At 41.7% G+C, this 19,007-nt stretch overlaps 1 protein-coding gene across 2 annotated transcripts in view; it reads right to left on the bottom strand.

The window, feature by feature from the left end:
* The window catches only part of aplp2 (amyloid beta (A4) precursor-like protein 2), a 53,750-nt gene extending 38,158 nt beyond the window's left edge, over positions 1 to 15,592 (bottom strand). Inside the window, exon 1 of one of the 2 annotated variants that reach the window (XM_046074493.1) lies at positions 15,326 to 15,592. In XM_046074493.1, coding sequence (XP_045930449.1) covers positions 15,326 to 15,400 — 75 coding nt within the window. In that variant the 5' untranslated portion in view covers positions 15,401 to 15,592. The remainder of the gene's footprint in view (positions 1 to 15,325) is intronic. The other variant, XM_046074491.1, reaches the window with a different exon arrangement.
* Positions 15,593 to 19,007: the final 3,415 nt, after the last annotated feature.

The following is a 19,007-nucleotide window of genomic DNA, read 5'->3' as shown; positions in this document are numbered from 1 at the left end:
GAGGAGGGAACAGGCGGGGGCAAAAAAAAGAGAAACAGATTGAAGAAGTGGAGCAGGAAAGAATGAGGGGAGGAGGGGAAAAGAAAGCAGGGAGATAGATAATCAGAAGCTTATAGCGACAGAACAGGAGGACAGGAAGGAGAAAAAATAAGAAAAGAGGAGGGGGATTTGAGAAAGAGAAAAAAATAATGGAGAAAGAGGGAATGAGGCCAGAGTTGTGAGAGACTGGCATATGAGACAGTGAGGCAGAGAGGGAGAAGAGATGGGAGGCGTAGTGACGAACATTGTCTGAATGGCACAGAGGACAACACTCACAATAACAGCTGCTCTACCCTGTTTGGTGCATTCAGCAACACTGCATCCTTGTATGCAAACACGAAAATGACCCTCAGCTTTATAGGTTCGCATATATCTCCCCTGACCCACACATAGCAGACATACAGTACACAAAGCTATATCTGTGCTCAGTCCCCTTCTGAACAAAAAAACTGTGTCCATTGCCATGGCAGTGTGCATCCGTGTGCTCAGCAATGTCACTCCCCATGGTGAACAGACACTGCACCAACTGCCAGTGGTTTCCCCTAAATTATTTACCAGACAGTAAGTCCCAGCATGAGTTCTGAGAGGAATCATTGGGGTGTGTTTTTAGGGCGTGTTGCAGCAGGTTAGTGCCACGCAGACAATTCCAGGTGAAACACCAGAGTGGGTGAAGGTCAGTGTGCACCCGAGTTCATAGTGTAATGAAAGGTGCACTTCCATACACTCACAATATATTTTATTTATATTTAATTATTCAAGTTTAACTTATAAGAAATTTGTCCTTTCAAATTTCAGTACTCACTGTTTTAAATATTATTTTTCATCTTTTTCATCATATTTTTATTAAAATGCTCTCTGTTAAAGGAATAAATAACCTTATTTTATAACCAGATCCTAATCGTTATTCAGCAAAATTTCAGAATAAAAAATATGTCTAGATGAAAATCCTACCCAATTCAAACACCTTAGTTGGCTATGTGGCGAATGCTGCCATTCTGTTGCATTATTGGAACAATATTTAGAAGCGACATGGATGGAAACAAAGTCAATTAAACAACATGACCACAGAAGAACAGAAACTGATCTGCACTAGACAATCACTTGAGTTTAAAATGTTTTTACTTGAAAGAAAATGTAACTATATAGTTCCATGGCAGGAGCAGAACTGGGACTGTTTGGGTGAAAATAAGTGAATCTGGAATTCCTGGTAATGTCGGGGCATTCTGGCATTTTGTGGCCAGAAGCAACCGACTGCAAAACCACTTTAGCTGTCAAAGTGAGGCACAATTAAAATTCACATTAAATCTGAATGCAGTTTGCTTTTGGTAGGAAGTTAGAGAGAACACAAATGGTCCAACTTTCAAAAAAGCTGCTTCAAACTGATTTGTCCACAAACCCTGTTTAGGAGCCAGTTGTATTATTTTTCAGCTACACAACACACACTGTCATATTGTGAATATCATGCCTCAATAATTGTTACAATTCTAGTTGAGGTATGAGGGTATAAAAAGTCTATGAGAGGGTGGGAAGGTTAAGAGCTCAAGTCTACTTTATGGCAGTTTCAGGCACCTGCAGCATGTTAATAAAGATAAAAGTAGGTGTTAGTTTGATACGTGTTTGCTCTTAAGTCCTTATAAGCTATAAAGAGTTACTTAGACTCTTAGACTTAGGAATAATTCTCACCCTACCAAATTTGTACAAATCTTTAAGAGATCAGATATTTCCGAGTGTAGCACTGTCAAGCAGTGGGGGCCTTGTTAGTGGGCCTTCACAGTCACTCCACATTTGCAGTCAAAACCTGAAAATTCATCTCTTCAAAAAGAACCTCACTGCTCAATCATGTCTCCTCTCTCTAATCTGTCTCCCCTGCTTGGTATAAATTGCTCTCATAAAAAAGAAGCCTTTGACATCTCTCCTTAGCTCATATTTCATTTTTTTCTCTCTTAAAAGATCATTGTTATATCACAAGAATATTGTTGGGGCAGTGTCACTCTCACCCCTGCACTCCTTATTCTAGGCTGCTTGTAATCGTTGTGATCTCGTAATTATTCTACGTGCTTATTTTAAGTGGCTGTGGACAAGAGTGTCAACTAAAGGCCTGCCATGTGAATGTAAAATGTACTGAAGTGGAGCGATACTAGGCCAAGAGAAGAGAAAAACAGTATTAATTAGAGCAAAGTACTTTTTTTCCTTCCAGTGGCACTGGTCTTTTCACTAGGGAGAAGGTGCAATTTATAAGCGGCTCCCATTGGTGGAGCAGTGGGCCTGTCTACTAGGCCCACCCTCTTCAAAGGAGCTTGTTCAGAGAGAGAGAAATAAACTTGAAAACATGAGGATAACATTAAATGGTTAAGTGGTATCATACTAATTTGAAGACGTTCTGTAAATGAGAACTCAGGGGATTTTAGGGCAAAATAAATCTAAAGAAAGGAAGCTAGGGAGCTTAGCTGATGACTGAGAAATTTTTTTGCACATATACCAAGGCCTAATAGAGAGAAGGAAATTGACTTCAATGTTTTTGTTTTGTATTCTTAGTTTACTTGCACTGTGAATGCACAGTTACAATAATCAGTGAAAGTCTTTGTAGAAAACTTCACAGAAAACTGTTGTGTTCCTGGGATTTTCATAACTGAGGTTTTACTGCATGATGCATTACAGAGTAACAAACTAAAGAACCCTTTAACCTGTGCAAAGAGCAGCACAGATACATAATGTAGGTCCAAGTGACAAAGGGTAGTCAGTCAAGGGGAAAGAAAGGTCTGTTGGTACAGATAGCTAGCCACTATCTGACATCACAGGCCAAAGGTCCTCACTTGCCCATTTTAAATCCTTTCCCATCCCTCACTTCACACAGTTTTTCCTCTCCCACACATTTCCTCTCAGACAGTGTCAGTGTTTCCCACTGTTGTCAATACTGTGTGGTCTTGCCATCTTTGTCTTAGCTGTTGTCAGACACACAGAGCTGCTTTTCAGATACCTGCTAGTGAACATGCGCTGAGTGCCTGACGGCCAACATCAGGATGTCTGCTGCATCTTGTGTTTCATTATTCTTTTATTCTGAGGGCAGGGGCTGCCAGTGAAGCGAGGAGAGCAGGGAAGAGCAGGAGCAGGAGGGGACCGAAGAGTCACTTCCCCCACAGCCCCTCTTGACACAGATTTCAGGCTGCACACATCTCCCTGGAATATTACTCCTCCCCATCCACCTCTTCAGCCCCATCACACACAGCCTTGAGGGTCATCCACTGCCATCATATTACACTTGGTTTTCCCTGCCTACCCGATTAGATTAGGTAGATATAGAGCAGATTGGTTTCTAGCTGGCTGGGGAGTAAGAGGGAGAGAGGACAGGGGATGAACAGGAGGAGGAAGCAATGGAGCAAATGTGTTTCGATTCTGCTCGGGGTATGCTATTTGCAGCATATGCTGCACGTCAAGTGATAGCAAGGGCTTGAGTGCAACTTCCTTTTTAGTCCAATCACTGTCAAAAGATGAGGCAAGGAATGCAGGAATAGAGACAGGCTGAAGGGGAGAAGCAGGACAGGAGAGTGTGACTAATAAAATATAGACTCTCTAACTCTATGGCTATCTATCACTGAACTATTTCAATAATTAGCCATCATGAAACATGTATCTGCTTCTCACCTCTGTTGGCTTGTAAAGAACAGAATCAAGTTGTCATAACAGTTTAAAAAGATAAATAAAAATAGCACAATGCTACGTAGATTGTTCATTCATCAATTAATTACTGCAATTCTAACTGCAGAGTTTTTTAGAGGGGTGATTGAATTTGAGCCAATATCATAAAATGTCTAATGTAAATACAACTAAAACAAGCCAAAACGTCTGAGTCTGAGGTATGTGTCATTGTTTGCAGAGAAGGTTGCTATACACATTAAAGTCAGTCAACAAAGAAATAACTGATAACTGTGTGCTGCGGCGATAAAGAGATAATTACACCGAGGGTTTTACCCAGAGCTTGTTGTTTAGTTGCTAAGCTACGCAGGTGCATGACTGCATAAAAAAGGCACTGGAGTGTAAAAACTATTTCTTGCTGGAAGAAGATAATTGCTTTTCATTTTGTGTTAATGACTCAAGTACTGTGATGATTGAGGTCCATTTTCAGGTGAATTTTTTGCTGCAGCCTCACAGCTGCATGGTGTGCTGACGATAGGTTTGAGGCAAGCCTGCCTCTTCTGCAGAGCTCCCGTCAGTACAATCACCCATTCTTCCCTTCGGCCCACTAAAAGCTCTCTGCATGAGCAACCCCTTCAATCCTCCATCTCCCTCCTTTCATCTCTATTCACTTTGAGCACTCTGGACAACTCTTTGTGCAGCCCTCTCCTCTTGCCCCAACTATTTCTATAAATTTACCTCTTCACCTGCTCTCTCTCACTCTGTCAGTCTCTCTCTCTCTCTGTCAGAGCCATGTGAGCTGGCGACCCTCTCAGCCCTCTCTATCCCAGCTTACCGTCCACGTGGCCTAGAGCGGATTACATTCTTGACATCACTGTGCCAGATGTTTATGACTAAAATAGACAGAACAACTAGCCTCAACATCAAATCAAACAATGCATTTAGCCTAAACTTGACACCCCATTTCCCGTTTATGCTTGAGCAGGTTCCTCTGTTTTAATAGGAAAGATTCGCTTTTGCCTAATGATCTCCCATGTTTCCTTTGTCTCTAACGTCTCTCTCTTTAATTGGAATCAGAGCTGCTGTCTTCATTACCTTGTTCAAGGGACGAAATTGACTAGCTTTCTCTTGTTTTCACTTCATTGCTTCCTTTCCCCCCGAAGCTTACGTTTTTCCGTTCTTCCTCCTGCAACATCTGCTTCCAGCTCTCTCCTGTGAGCTGGTATGGAGATCAAATAGCCAATAAGCCGTTCACTGTAACATACACATTAGCGTGATTAAATTGGCCATTGCCTGTCTATTTATTAAAAGCCTCTCTGTGCTGGGTTGGAGGTCTATCTAGCAGGTCAGTAAAGTAGTAGAGGGATGGGCTGTGTGTGTGCGGGTCTAACATGATATATATCGCTGTCATGTGTGTGTCTAAACCTTGACATCACCACTGACTTTCTGTGGGGATTTTCAGGTGATGTGATAGGGAAAGGGTGTTGAAGAGCCATAGCTGGGCGGGAAAAAGTCGGCGGTGGGCTCGACTCTGGCAGTGGCTACACAGGAGATTTAGGGCTTAGGCGATTGTTAGACGGGGCTCAGTTTGTTTTGAACTATGGGCCTGTGTTTTCTGTGGGCCGCTTTATGTGGGTGCTGACGCTTTCCCCACTTTGTACTGCACTCTCAGCAGTTTAAAAGAGAAGGATTAGATGCAGGAACGTGCCTCTCTCTCATCTGCCGGAGAGCACACCCGCCTAATCTCTCACGCTGAGGAGAAGGGATTTAGAAGAAATGACCTGTGCTCACTCTACTTTCTCTTGCTTCTCCTCCTCTCATACCCTCCCAAGTTGAGTGAAAATACAGTACTGCATCCTTCCTTCCTTCCGTCACTCCCACCCCCACTTTTTCATTTTCTTGCTGTATGACTCTATGCTCATCAGCATGCAGCACCGTGCAGCTGCTCCTCGAGACCAGGCAGGCTGGCAGGCAGACTTGTCAATAAAGGAACAACAGTAACAGGGCACCTCAGCAAGGCCTCCAGTCCTGTCACTGACGTCTCTCTCAGCTGCCTGCACTCCCTCAGTTAATGAACACGTAATTGTTGAGCAAGCAAAAGAGAAATTAGGTAAGCGAGGAGGGAAACGCGGCCACGAGGTGAGACGTGAAATAGAGAGATAGCAGAGTGATAGGAGAGAGAGGTGAGGAAAGCACAAGGACAGAATGTTTCAGTGAACAAAGTAAGACTTAAAATCACCACTTTGCCCAAAAATGTGGGGTGCAGTACGGTTGGCAGCTAGAAGAGAGGAGGAAGAACACTAAATCAGAGGGACTATGGGGGGAATGCTGCTCAATGTGAGCTGACATTGAGAGCAGGCGGGGAAAAGCCGTTTCAAGGACAACATGGAAATATCACATTCAGGCGCTACAGGACAGCCATGAGTTGTAGGAGGCCAGCCAGAGAACTGCAGGAGTAAGAACGATATCTAGGACACATAGCAATGTTTCCAAAAGATCTGACAACATGAAATGATAGTAGGAGACAGATGTACTGCATGGGAATGCTGAAAGTGAGGAGAAAGTCACTGACCTTACTTGTACTGGCATGATAGCAGTGGTTTGAAATTGATGCCACAACTAATTTTACATCTGAAAATCAACATTTTACACAAAAAAATAAGGGACAGAAACTGTATCAACAACAATTTTGATAATTGTCATTTTCTTCATACCAAATGTTCTCCATTCTTCAAATAGGAGGCAGTAAAAACCCATGAACTCTGAATCTTGTTCACAGGAATATTTCTGGCAAGTCATTCACATATTCCAAATTCACATGTACTATAAGAGATGATGTTAAAATGGATTTTAATCTCGCAGAACACATTTTTTGATAACGAACTGAATGTTTAAAAATTTTACATTAAAATCATTTTTCATCACCATTGTACAAAGTTGTTTTACAATTTTTAACATTTCTTGGAAGTAATTTATAGACAGCTAAGTTTGCCTCCTGTCCCCGCATGTAGCGCCACTCTCCCATGACCACCCAAGCAGATTTTAAATTAATCTGTGCTCTGATTGCTGAGCTCCCTGCTCCTTTTTCTACCCTGCAGACACCGAGCAGTGAAGCAGAGACACAACCCACATGTCTGCATTAGCGTGTGATGCTCCAGGCAATGCAAGGGAGGCCATCTTTATCAGGGGAAAATTATGGATGTAATGTAGATATGCTTATCTGTCATTAAGCCCTGCTCTGCCCTCCCTCTACCTCTCTTCAGGGGGAGGGCGGAGGGATTTCAATCAAACTAGTGAAGAATATAACTCTAGTGAGACATGCTGAAGGCCAAGCTAATCAGTCATGCCTCTATGGAGAAGACACAAACTTCACAGCAGAAACATCCGTCTTTAGACCTGTCTACTATACTCGCTTTTAGTCAATCATCTGACCTTGCTCCCCCACCTCCTGTGTCTTTACCTATAGTGTACAGTGTAAGTACGACCCCTCTGTGGCATCCTACTACTTCTCTGGGAGAGATCCCAAATCCAAACGAGAACAATGACAGCAACTATAAGGCAGAAAAATCCCTGTGCCCTCGCATGACTGGGCCGCAATGCCGGCCTGTCAGCTCCCAGCACCTCAATAATAGTGCAGTGATGCTAAATAGGTTCCTGAAACATAAGGACGAGATGTGATGAACACTGAAGGGAGCAGTTGGAGGGTAGGTGGGGAATGGAGGGGGTGGAGTCCGGTAAAGGCGGCTAGCTGCTCAGAAAACTCTATAATTAGCTGCAGAAGATCAAATGACTTTTAATGGGTTTGTCTGAAAACAGCCGACTATTTCAGATTTGCGCTGGGAGCTATATTCATATCTCATCAAACTAATGGAATTCTCTAGAGTGCTAGATTGGTTTTTATCTCAGATCAAAATGGCTGATAGAGGTGCACAGCTGCAGCATTCATGAGCTGCAGTTTTGTAATGAAAAAAGTGCCATTTCAGGGCACTGTTATGTCAAATTACACATGATTTTAAATGGCAAAAGTAGTCCTTGAACTTGTGAGGTGACTACAAGAGTAATATCGGGGGTCATAGCTCAGCCACTGCCTGATCTGGATGGAGAGAGGTCTATTGCAAAATGCTAAATAGGCTGCCTACAATTAGGCTCTTGAGCATGTAGCACACATGCACTGATTTGCACGGCATGTGTATTAATGAGACATGCTTGGGGAACTGTCCAGTGCAGAAACAATTAGTGGATGAATGAATAGTGGATTGATTAGCCATTCAACAGAAAATTAACTGATCATTTTGACAATTGATAAATCTTTTAAGTCATTTGTCAAGCTTTTCTCTGTTTTGTGTCATTGTACACTGACAATTGTTGGGTTTTGGACTATTGATTGGACAAAAGAGAAGAAGGCAACAAATAACATGAAGAGGTCATCTTAGGCCTTGTGATAAGGACGTGTGAGTTCTAAATTCATTGAAAAAATAAATCATCAAATGAATCAATAGTCAAAATAATCATTGCTCTCAGCCCCACATCTGCCTGTCCTACCTTCTTGACTCATTGTTTCTGCGAAATAAAACTGTGTTGATGCAGGGGAAATAAAGGATAATACAGACTGAGGCAGAATAGGGAGTTCCTGCACATGCTCTCAGTGAAATTATGTCGGTTTGTGTGTCTATGAATGTCCTTCATTTCCCAGGGTTTCCTGCAAGCATTTATGCTACATTAACTTCCCCCACTCTGTCATATGGGTTTTCTATTTTAGACTGAGGAACTTATGTCCACTAACTCCAGCAGGGTTCTAACTCTCATTTAGGTTTTGCCTTCTCCTTAAATTACACAATAGACAAACTTTCTTTTTATTGCTTCTGCGAGGGCAGGGAGGGGCTCTGCAGGCGTTAGCGCTTCATCATGCACGAACACCTCTCATTGAATTAATTACAGTGTATAAAGGTAGGAGCTTAAAGATAAGTAGGGGGAAAAACTCAAAGGAAACGTTTTAATCTCATTTCTGTTACAAGAAAAAATTTCTTCTGCCTCTGAAGTCCATGGCAATTCTCCCTTTCAGACTTCTCTCCTTCGTAGGTTAAATCACCCCCCTTGTTCTGTCTGTGTCCCAAGTGGACCATCGTACAGAGCTGCTGTTTGTCCTTGGCCACCTTCTCCTTGAGAAAGTGCTGTATCAGACAGGCTGCTAACAGGGCTGTCACATAGCTTGAGTACCAGCGGTGGTAGCAGCAGCAGCAGCAGCAGCAGAGCCCTCTCTCTGGGGGTATACAGTTACACTGCACTATCTCTTACCGTTCTGACATTTTCATTCCCCCAACTCTCTTAAGGAAAAAAAAGGATAAACTTTAACAAAAAAAAAAGAAACAGGATGGACTTCATGTGTTGGAGTTGGTGTTAGTCTGGATGATACCATTTCCACTACAGACACAGGGGTATACAGAAGAGCGATATGAAGGAAGCTCAGTAAGCAGGAAGATGGACAAGGAGGGATATGGAGTTAACATGCTTTGTTTTCCCTGGCAGCGGATGGAGTATTTGTGCAGCGTTGCTCAGCAAAAAGAGCACTACAGCAGCAAAGCAGCCTGCCAGTCTTCCACCCAGCTTATCAAGGCAAGAGCCCCCCCTCCTCCCTCATTGACCATTAGCAATAAAAATGTGGAACTCTGTTTATACCTTGGATATGTTAAGAGAAGAACCTGATAAAACATGATTTCTCACTGTGGCAGTGACAGTCCTCAATCATGCCCTAAAGCACGCTAAATGGGAGGCCAAGATGCAAAACATCAAAAAATGGCCTCATGCAGATCCAGTGAAAATATGGACAGAGACATGTGATGCACATTACTGATGGAGCCACCCACGTTCTCACGCTCTCATACAGAAAAAGGCAAAGATCAACAATCAACAAAGTGCTAAGAAAAGATCACATCAATTATAACTGAAGTCTGGAAAACTGTGTCTGATTTGAATGCAGTTGTTCGACAAGAGAGACAAAATTCAGTTGAAGATGGGTTCAAACACAAATAAAAAGCACTTGAGTAATTTATGCTCTAACATTTTCTGGTGCAGTTGAGCATGCAAACAGTGGGAAACAATGCCTGGCACACAGTTAAACTGACTCTTTGATTCTTATCCACCTGCCTCCATTCTATTTCATTTTGTGCAAGCAAAAAAAAGGTAAAAAAATCACTGCGCAGGCCTCGCCCGTGCCTGCGTATGACTTACTGATCTTACAAAAACGAGACCTACACACCTGAATAAGAAAAGGAGGGCACAGCAGACATAGTCTTCCTCACATATGGACAAATAGGGACTGAGGAAGAGACAGGCGGGGCCATAGGCAGAGGTACAAGTGCAATATAACTAATAGACAGCACACCAGATATTTTATTCATGGGAAGAAAAACCCAAGCAGCAAGAGTGACTCACTGAGCCACAGGGACACAGAGACAGAGTAGAGGGGTGACAGGGTTTAACCCACCTACATTGACTGCCTGCTTATTTTCAAACAGAAAACACATTAAAAAATAAAGTCTGAAATGGCAGGGCTCCTTTCAAATGGATTAAAGAGAATGTTTTTGTCTACTGAACTTGCCAGAGTGTATAGTCACTCTCTCACTCTCATAGCGCGATCACAGGAAGAGAGCTGCTCACGGTACAATACGGCGAGCCGTTTGCACTTCAGGCTATGCATTCCTGAGCTCCCTGGCATATAAAATGACAAAAGGAATTCTTACGCACCCATGCTGTGCCAGGCTATTGTCGACAACACACAGACTCAGGTGTAGTGGCATCAACGTTGGCTGCATATACACAAGGAGGATTGTCGAGGCTGTGCAGATTGGCCTACATATGGCAGGAGGCCTGGTGCAACTTAAGCGATGTGCAGTCATCAGTGTGCCGAATTGAACCCACTCACTCTGTGCCAAGTCCCTGCTGCCCAGGATCTCTCACCGAGAAAAACTGACTAAATATGTGATGAGCTGAGCTGTAAGAGGATTCAGGCGTACAAACACACAGGCACACACACATTTCAAAGGCATATACAGACACACAAACACGCATTTCCAGTGGCATAAAAAAAGGAAGGCAACTCCGCTCACTTGGGATAATTAGAGCTCATGCAGAGCCTGGGAGACAAAGCCTGGCATCGTGAGAACAAGGCTCGCCTGATGAGGCCTCTCTATTTAAATCCCCGGATGAGCGGAGAGTGTGTCTGTCGATGGAATCGCTCCAGGAGACATGCACGGGCTTGGAGGAAGAAACAGCCAAGGCAGGGAAAAGAAGACAGACAGAGACAGAAAACTGTAGATGAACCAAGTGGCAGGGAGATATCTTTGAGGAAATGAAAGGACAGAGAATAAGGGCTTAGATTCAATCCGACATCTTCCTACTGTTAGTCACAGAGCAAACACCACTGAAATTACACACAGGTGACTCACTGTGTTCTTTGCCACTTTGAAGTCAGTTTGTCACTGCAGGGCTTGGAAATGAGGGTTTGACTGAGTGAGTGGGCGAGTGGGGGAGTGAACTGAGTGAGCGTATGAGTATGAGTACAAGCAGACAGAGAAGGATAGACTCTGGGATTAGTACCTTTCCCTTTGCAGATCTATAAGCACCAAGTGTTTCTTGTTGCTAAGAGGATTCACAGGGATCTGGGGCTGTCCCAACAATTGAAAGCAAGGTTTTAGGCACTAATCTACAGATTCAAGGGTTAGTGAGGCAGATTCTCAGCTGATGGAGGACATGCTGCTGCCTTCAACTTGATTGACATGGCTGAACGTGGAGGTCAAAGAGGCAATCTTTACAGCTTAGAGGAGAGAGAAGAAAACAGCCTACGTAAGGCTTTAACTGTGCTCCACCACCCACAATGATGTATTAAGAGATTACTATCAAATACAAAAAGAAAGTGCTACTGATTGTTGTCATACGTAAAACATTGGCAACAGTCTGCCTTTGCCTTCGTCTCTTCTCGGTATCTCGATCACCTCTGTATAGTTCCGACACCTTGGGATGTCTCAGCTATACAAGGTCACACAAAAAGGCCCTCATAGGGAATCATTCAGCCCTGCATACAGATGGCTCCATAGCACCCGCCCTGACAATCACAGCCAACTGGAAGCATTCATTCACATGCAATTGTTCACTATCAGCCCATATCCAGAACAAATACACACAGCACACAGCAGCATACTTTATTATCAGTGCTTGCCTACAAGCACCCACAGCAAAACACGCACACAGATTTTAGATGACAAGAGGAAAAATGCTGCTGCAAGAGGACTGCAACCAAAGAGCAATAAGCAAAGCACCACAGTCATTTTTTGGATTATGCTGAAGAGATTTGTTTTCGTACTTTTTCTTCTCCTTGTGCACTCCTTGTGTCCAGCATTTCTACACTTCAGTGGATTGTATCTGCCTGTCCATTCCAGGGCCACTCTGACTTCTGCATGTTTGCAAACAGACATTAAAGCCACAGCCACTCCACCAGAGCTAACACTGCAATTAAAAAAAGTCTCTTCCATAAACTCAAGCTTGCCTTGAATTTAGACATGCTGATACATTTGACACTAAAGGCTCACTGGAAGCAACATATTTTTGATTTTATGACAGGAACAAAAATCTGATTGTTGTGTTACATAACACACTAATTTTTACCCTATGTGACATGGCTGTGAGAATCTCTGTTTGCTTAAATCAGCAGAGAATAAAATGTAACGAATGCATTAACTGTTCCAGATGTTCAGTATTCCATTAACCCAGTGGGAGCCACATCAGCAAATGCCTCTGTGTCATGCAATTCTCTGGGTAAACCTGCTATGTGCTCACGCTAGGTTTTCCACAAGCAAATGAAATTGAAATAAAACCCTTCTGTTGTTTTTTTGGATACAAAAAGGAATACGAAATTATAAGGCAAGATACAGAGAGTAAAGAGCTAGAAATCACAAGGGCAAAACCTCTTTTGAAACCACTGCAAACTGTAAAACCTGCGACACAACGATGCTCAGATGAGAGGGGGGAAACTCAGCTGAAGAAACAAAAGCTCACAATCTTGCACTCACACAGGTATCTGACAAAACAAAACCGTTTGACAAAACAGCTGAAGTAGCTGGCTAATCCCAAAATGTTTAAAAAGGAGGAACTGTGAAACAGGAGGGCCACTCCTGTCCAATGACACCTCGACAACCACAATACACAAAGAGATGATGAACAATGGAATGACAGGGTTGGACGAGAGGGAGTAAACCATCCCTGTCCAGCTGTGAGTGTGTCCCTGAGGAGCTCTCACATGCTTGTAAATTCAAGCTCAAGGTCCAGGGGAGCAAGTGCAGTCAGCATGTCAGCACAGCAATATCTATTTCAGCTGTCTGTCCACAAGCTCATCAGCAGGGCCGAGTCTGCACACACCACCAGCTTCACTGGCAAACAACAGCAACAGCAAGCAGTTGGTTTTCGGCTGTCCAGTCCTTACATGGTTCAATCAATTGAGAATTTCACAGCAAAGGGCAACACAGCTTTGGCTTCATTACAATCCAGGCTCAGAAACGAACACTTTGATGTTTAACTTGACACTTGAATTAAGAAGAAGATGATGTACTTTATTTAATCCCACGAGGGGAAACTCAATGTTTCCACTCTGTTATTACATTAGTATTTTTACACACAGGTCCAAAATACACACACATGCAAAAACAGGACCCGTAGCAACACACGGAGAGATGTCAGAGGGAGGGAGATGCCACTTAGTGCATCGCCCCGAGCAGTTGTGGTCTGAGCTGGATTCAAACCGGCAACCCTCCAGTTCCCAGCCTAATCCTTACAGAATGAGCTACTGAGATACCCTCAAAGAAGGACTTTGTGACTCTGACATGTTTCACTTTAGTTATCTAAAGGTGTAAACTGACACCATTAATGAGCAGTCAAGTGTCATAAATCGTATAAATATATATATGTATATTATGTCATTGTGGCGCTGGTATTTTCCCTACAGGTGTATATTCATTTGTTTCTTTATTACCAATTAAGTACTAAGTGTGCATTTGGAGGCAAACGAGGCAGGTGCAACAAAAGGATAGGGATATGAATATCCACATTCTATGCATGTGATTTCACTGCAAATAAAAATGACATTTCAAACCAACAAAAAAGCCTTATCCTTCAGGACAGCCATTTATTAAACCACAAGCCTCAGCATGGCATGCACCCCGCAGTCAAAGGTGAACAACAGCCACTATACATTTCTCAACATAATCTGGGTGACTGATCAGGAAAATTCATTGATTTCATCCATTAGTCATCTCAGGAGAGTCTGTACAGTATTGATCAGCACGCCTGTGCAGTTAGGAAGAAGGTTGACTGAGGAGGCAATCATTGCAGAGGGGACAGGTCTTTGTAGAGACAGTGCAGTGGCATAGATTTTGCTGGAGACATAATAACCATTATTTCCCCACACACAATGCCAGCCAATACTGCCTCAAAATGGCCGAGGTTTTTGTCGCAAATGAGGGAGAGATAAACACATTCCCTGATAACCATTTTGCAGGGCGCACAACAGTGCCAGGAGGAGATGTCTTGTTAAAATGTTTTGTCATGGTTGCTCCAACAGTGAGCAGAAACACTTGTGTTTACCCTCTGAGTGGGTGAGGGTGGGGGGTGTTTGCTCTGAAAATGGGTGTATTGTTATCCGATGACACACATGTTTGACACTGCAGGCTTCAGTCTCCATGGACAATAACTGGTGAGCCAGCAGGAAAATAGGACATCAGGTAGGTGAGGAGTGTGTGCACATGTGTAAGTGGGTGTGACTTTCATTTGGGCCATATCAATCTAACAAATGGACTCATGCAATATTTTAGTTGTTCAAATTGTCCTAAGGACTAAAAACCTCAAAATATGACATTTAAAGACACTATTGAGTAAGAACAGGGGCCTACCAGCCTAACAGGTCTGGTATGAGAGGGGGCCATCCTGTTGACACAAGAAAAGCTAGAGTTTGAAAATCTCGGTAACGGATTTCCTCCTCTGTGTTCAGAAAATTTAATATACACATATGATTGACACAGCTGTTGTGTGGAGCAGACAGTACACTGTTTGTGATCCACTGCAGATGGACTGTGTCCCCAAAGGCCTGACAAAGCCACAGCTGTCTTTCATTTGATCTCTGCCGCAACCCCTGCTATAATTCTTGTTACAGCACGTTTCATACCCACATTGTTCAACTCACACCAACAAAATGCAATCACTGCCAAAGATCGAGGTGAAGAATGACCTGAAGTAAGCTCATTAATATTTAACTAGATCTGATATTATATCAGCCTTCACGAACATGTTTCAAACCTTAAAAACTGCATAAAACAAGTAGCATATTATGCAAATCCCTACATTATTAACGGAAATAAATCTCGTAAATTCCGCTACTTGTGTGGGAATCTTGTGGGAGAAGTAGTCAAATCCTTAATATACAGTTAGCCTACATCAAGCGAGATAAAATAGTGTGTTCGTTAGGAGATCAGCAGAGCTTAGCCATACATGCCTCATGTGAAGAGTCCCGAAAAGATTTGCTTTTACATGAGAAAAATACACTGGTGTTCTGATTAAAGTCAGACGAACAGGGCACAGAATAAATTAGAAAACATTTCAGGTTACATACCTCAATATAGCCGGCCAGCGCTGGAACCACAATGCCCAAAATAAGGACAGATATCGCCGGGACTGAACCCATCATCCAGAATCTCCGGTTATTCTACTGTAAATAAACTTATATCCTATATGTGTAAGGCGACGTCCCGGAGAATAATGAGCAAACCAAGTCCTGATAATCTATCCTGGAGAGCGCAACGAGTCCTGCTGCGCTTGTTTTGTTACGCGAGGTCGACACAAAATGTTGGAGAGAGACTGAGTGTCGGTCTCCTTTGGAAATGTGGACTGTGAGTCTGTGGCGCGGCTGCTGGGACTCTGCTGCCTCCTCCCTTCTCAGGCTCATCTGATCCACACAGCGCATTGCGCCACCAGGCGACCGGCTGCAGGGGCATCTTAAACAAGTTCCACACAGTAGGTTAACATTAATCATAATATCCAGGCTACATAATAATGTCTGTTTTATGGGCTGCAGTAGAAGGAGCCTATATTCACACAAGTAACCTACTGCACTTAAGTACACAGTTGTGGTACTTCCTTGTGTACTTCCATTTCTATGCTTAATTGACATTATAAAATAACACTGCATAACACATGCTTTTGATAGGCTACTTTAGTGGATTTAGGTTAGGTTAGGTTAACTTTATTGTCCCCAGGGGGAAATTCTGCTTGGGCACAGTGCAGTGTTGCTTCATACAAAACACCACAAAAGACATCACACATCACAAAAGACATCAACAAGAACCTGAGAGGCATTGATGCAATGTTGTACTTCACAAGAGGGAAATATAAACACAGACGAAAAAGGACATTGTTGACAACATAGTTCCATTTTGATGATAATAATTTTGTACTTTCACACAACACCTTTCCGCAAAACTCTTATAGGGGCCATTCTGAATAGGCTACAACTACACATATGACATTGCTTTTATAATTGTAGCACAGTTGTGGAAGAAGTATTCTGATCCTTTACTTGAGTAAAGGTGACAATACAGTATAAAAATACTCCTTTATACAAGTAAATGTTTCCATTCAAAATGTGTAAAAGCATTATCAGCAAAACTTAGGCTACTTAAAGAATCGAAAGCATTTGCTATGCAGAAAGATTGCTCCTGTGATATTACATGTTTTATTATTTGATTATTATGACTGATGCATTCATGTGTAAATAGTTTAGAGTTTCCTTAACTGATCATTTTTAACCTTTTAAATTTGATCTCTCTGATTAAAGTGCTTCATATTTAAGAAGATTATCTTATGTTTTCTTAATCTTAATCAGCATAGTAGCTAGGAAATATAGATGTCAAATAAATGTAGTGGAGTTAAAAGTACAATATTTACCTTACAGCTGTCATTTCCAGAGTAATTTTATACATTCAATCAGCTTATACAATATTAGGCACTGTTATAAACAGAACATCAACTAATGAAGAGGCCTTGAAACAAGAAATTCCCCGAGCACAGCAACAACAATCAGGTGCTGGTAGATAGCAGGATAAATCTATGAAAAATCAAAAAATGTGTGCGGTAGTTTGTTTTTTTGATTTTTAATGAATAGGCCTATTAATTATTGGTTGATTATTTCACTTGCTTGACAAACAGTCCAAAACTCAAAGATATTCCATTTATAATGATGTAAAAAAGAGAAAAGCATAAACTTCTAACATTGGAGAAGCTTTTACTTCTGATTTTCTGCACGGTATATTTCACTGTTAATATATATTTAATTTAAATTTTTAAATTTAAAAGTTGCAGGACTTTTACTTGCAATGAGGGATTTTTATAAGGTGGTATTCCTGTCTTAACTAAAGACTCTGAATATTTTTTCCACCACTGCAAAGATGACAAAAAAAGTAGAACAACACCGCTCCACTGTTGATGGTAAAATATCCGACAGCCCTTGAAGTAGTAGAACCTTCACCTCCACTAAGAGGTGTCTGTTGTTTACTGCTGAAGTTCCTGCTTGTTTGTGAGTGGTATTTAAGATGCCCCCCCCCCCCCCCCCCAAAAAAAACCATTTGATGTCTAGTTGGTTGTATTAATAATGAAATTCCACAAGCACACACCCTCACACTCATTTATTTTCTCAACAGATTGTTATTTGTATTTCTCTCTGATGACTTATTGAAAAAGAATTTGATCTTTGCTTCAGGCAGCACACTCAGAGTGGTTATTCATTTCTGAAAGAACTGCCGTTGGACGTGTTAGAACAAGTTGAATTTGGGCGTTAAGTCTAATCTTAGGATGTGTCAATTTGACACCTCAGTAAAAAGGTCTCAGGAAAAAAACAGAGCATTAACTTTATGTTTTAGCTCCCCAGGTAACAGAGGTCCAGTGAGAATATGTTATACTCTATTTAAGGGTTACTTCACCTTTTCTTTGACTATAGCAAACAAGTAGGTGAATATGTGATGCTTGTTTTTATTTACTTCATTTATTGACTTTTATCTTAACAGAGCCTGAAACAACATACCCATACATTTAGTCAACTCACAGTGAACTCTAAAAACACACAGTATCCATCAGGTTTCCCCAAATAACTCCACTGGCACTATACTGCAGGATATAGCCTGCACAATTGCAATCAGAGCCTTCACAGAGCATTATCAGATAGGACAACATAGGAAAGGACTAATGTGAACGTTCAGATACATTCAGATTACTTGACCTCCTTTGGTTTTGCTTCAGGAAAAGGTTGATCTGAAAGTAAGCTTGATTTACAATTTGTTAACTTATCTTCTTATTTTATTTATTTACTTATCGGCCTTAACTTATCATATGTGAAAGAGAGCGCATGAAAAGGCAGCTTCAACCTCAGGGACTACATTGTATGTTCAAGTGTCCTATAAGCTTCCTGAGGGAGTTTGTCTACATTATGCCTGATTTTAGTTTCAATATGAAGTTTATATTGTGAACCAGACCTACTACAGGTAACAGCACTCTCTTACGTGGTCTCACTCATTCTCATTCTCCTTTTCATCTTCTTTATCTCTTTTTATACAGACAAACTTCTTTAGGCTACCTTTTCTTCTATCAATGTCTTTTCTGTTGTTTTTTGTGTACTTTCCTATTGTCATTCTGTATGAGTGCAAAATCATGACTGATCAGTGTCCTCCAGTGGTCACCGTGCGTAACTACACGTAACCCTAACCCTTGATTCATTTTGAAAGTATTCACCAGAACATTCAGTATACTGTCTGCTTGGTTGTTGATAGGCGATAGGCTGCCTTTAACTATTATGAGCAGCCACATTGCCCTCATATCGTCATAGTGAGTAACCACACTGTTCAGTGTATTTATTTTCAGGGTTTCAAAACAAAGGCCTTCATAGGCCCAATGATTTCTGATTATTTATTTATGTTTCTTTATTTTTATGGCTTTGTGCTCAGTATGTGATTTGTAGCCTACTGTTTGTACTTTGTCACCAACTTGATATTGTATTGGCCAGATTTGATATTTAAGCTATTAAATAATTTAAAAAAAAGTATCATCTCCGGTTGCTTGAGTTTGATTTCATTTAATGTGAAAGTATTCACCAGAAGTGTGATATCATGTCTGCATTGACGGTTTCACAAATTGCATTTTGCAGTTCCACAATGCTACTAAATAATAGGAGATCAACGGTCAGGGTCACTTATGAACATATGGAAGAATTGGTTCTTGAAAATCTCCTCTGTGTTGAAACAAACGAC

The sequence above is a fragment of the Micropterus dolomieu genome, linkage group LG17 (genome assembly GCF_021292245.1).
Source record: "Micropterus dolomieu isolate WLL.071019.BEF.003 ecotype Adirondacks linkage group LG17, ASM2129224v1, whole genome shotgun sequence".
Classification (NCBI taxonomy): Eukaryota; Metazoa; Chordata; class Actinopteri; order Centrarchiformes; family Centrarchidae; genus Micropterus; species Micropterus dolomieu.
This window is presented reverse-complemented; position numbering and strand designations above follow the sequence as displayed.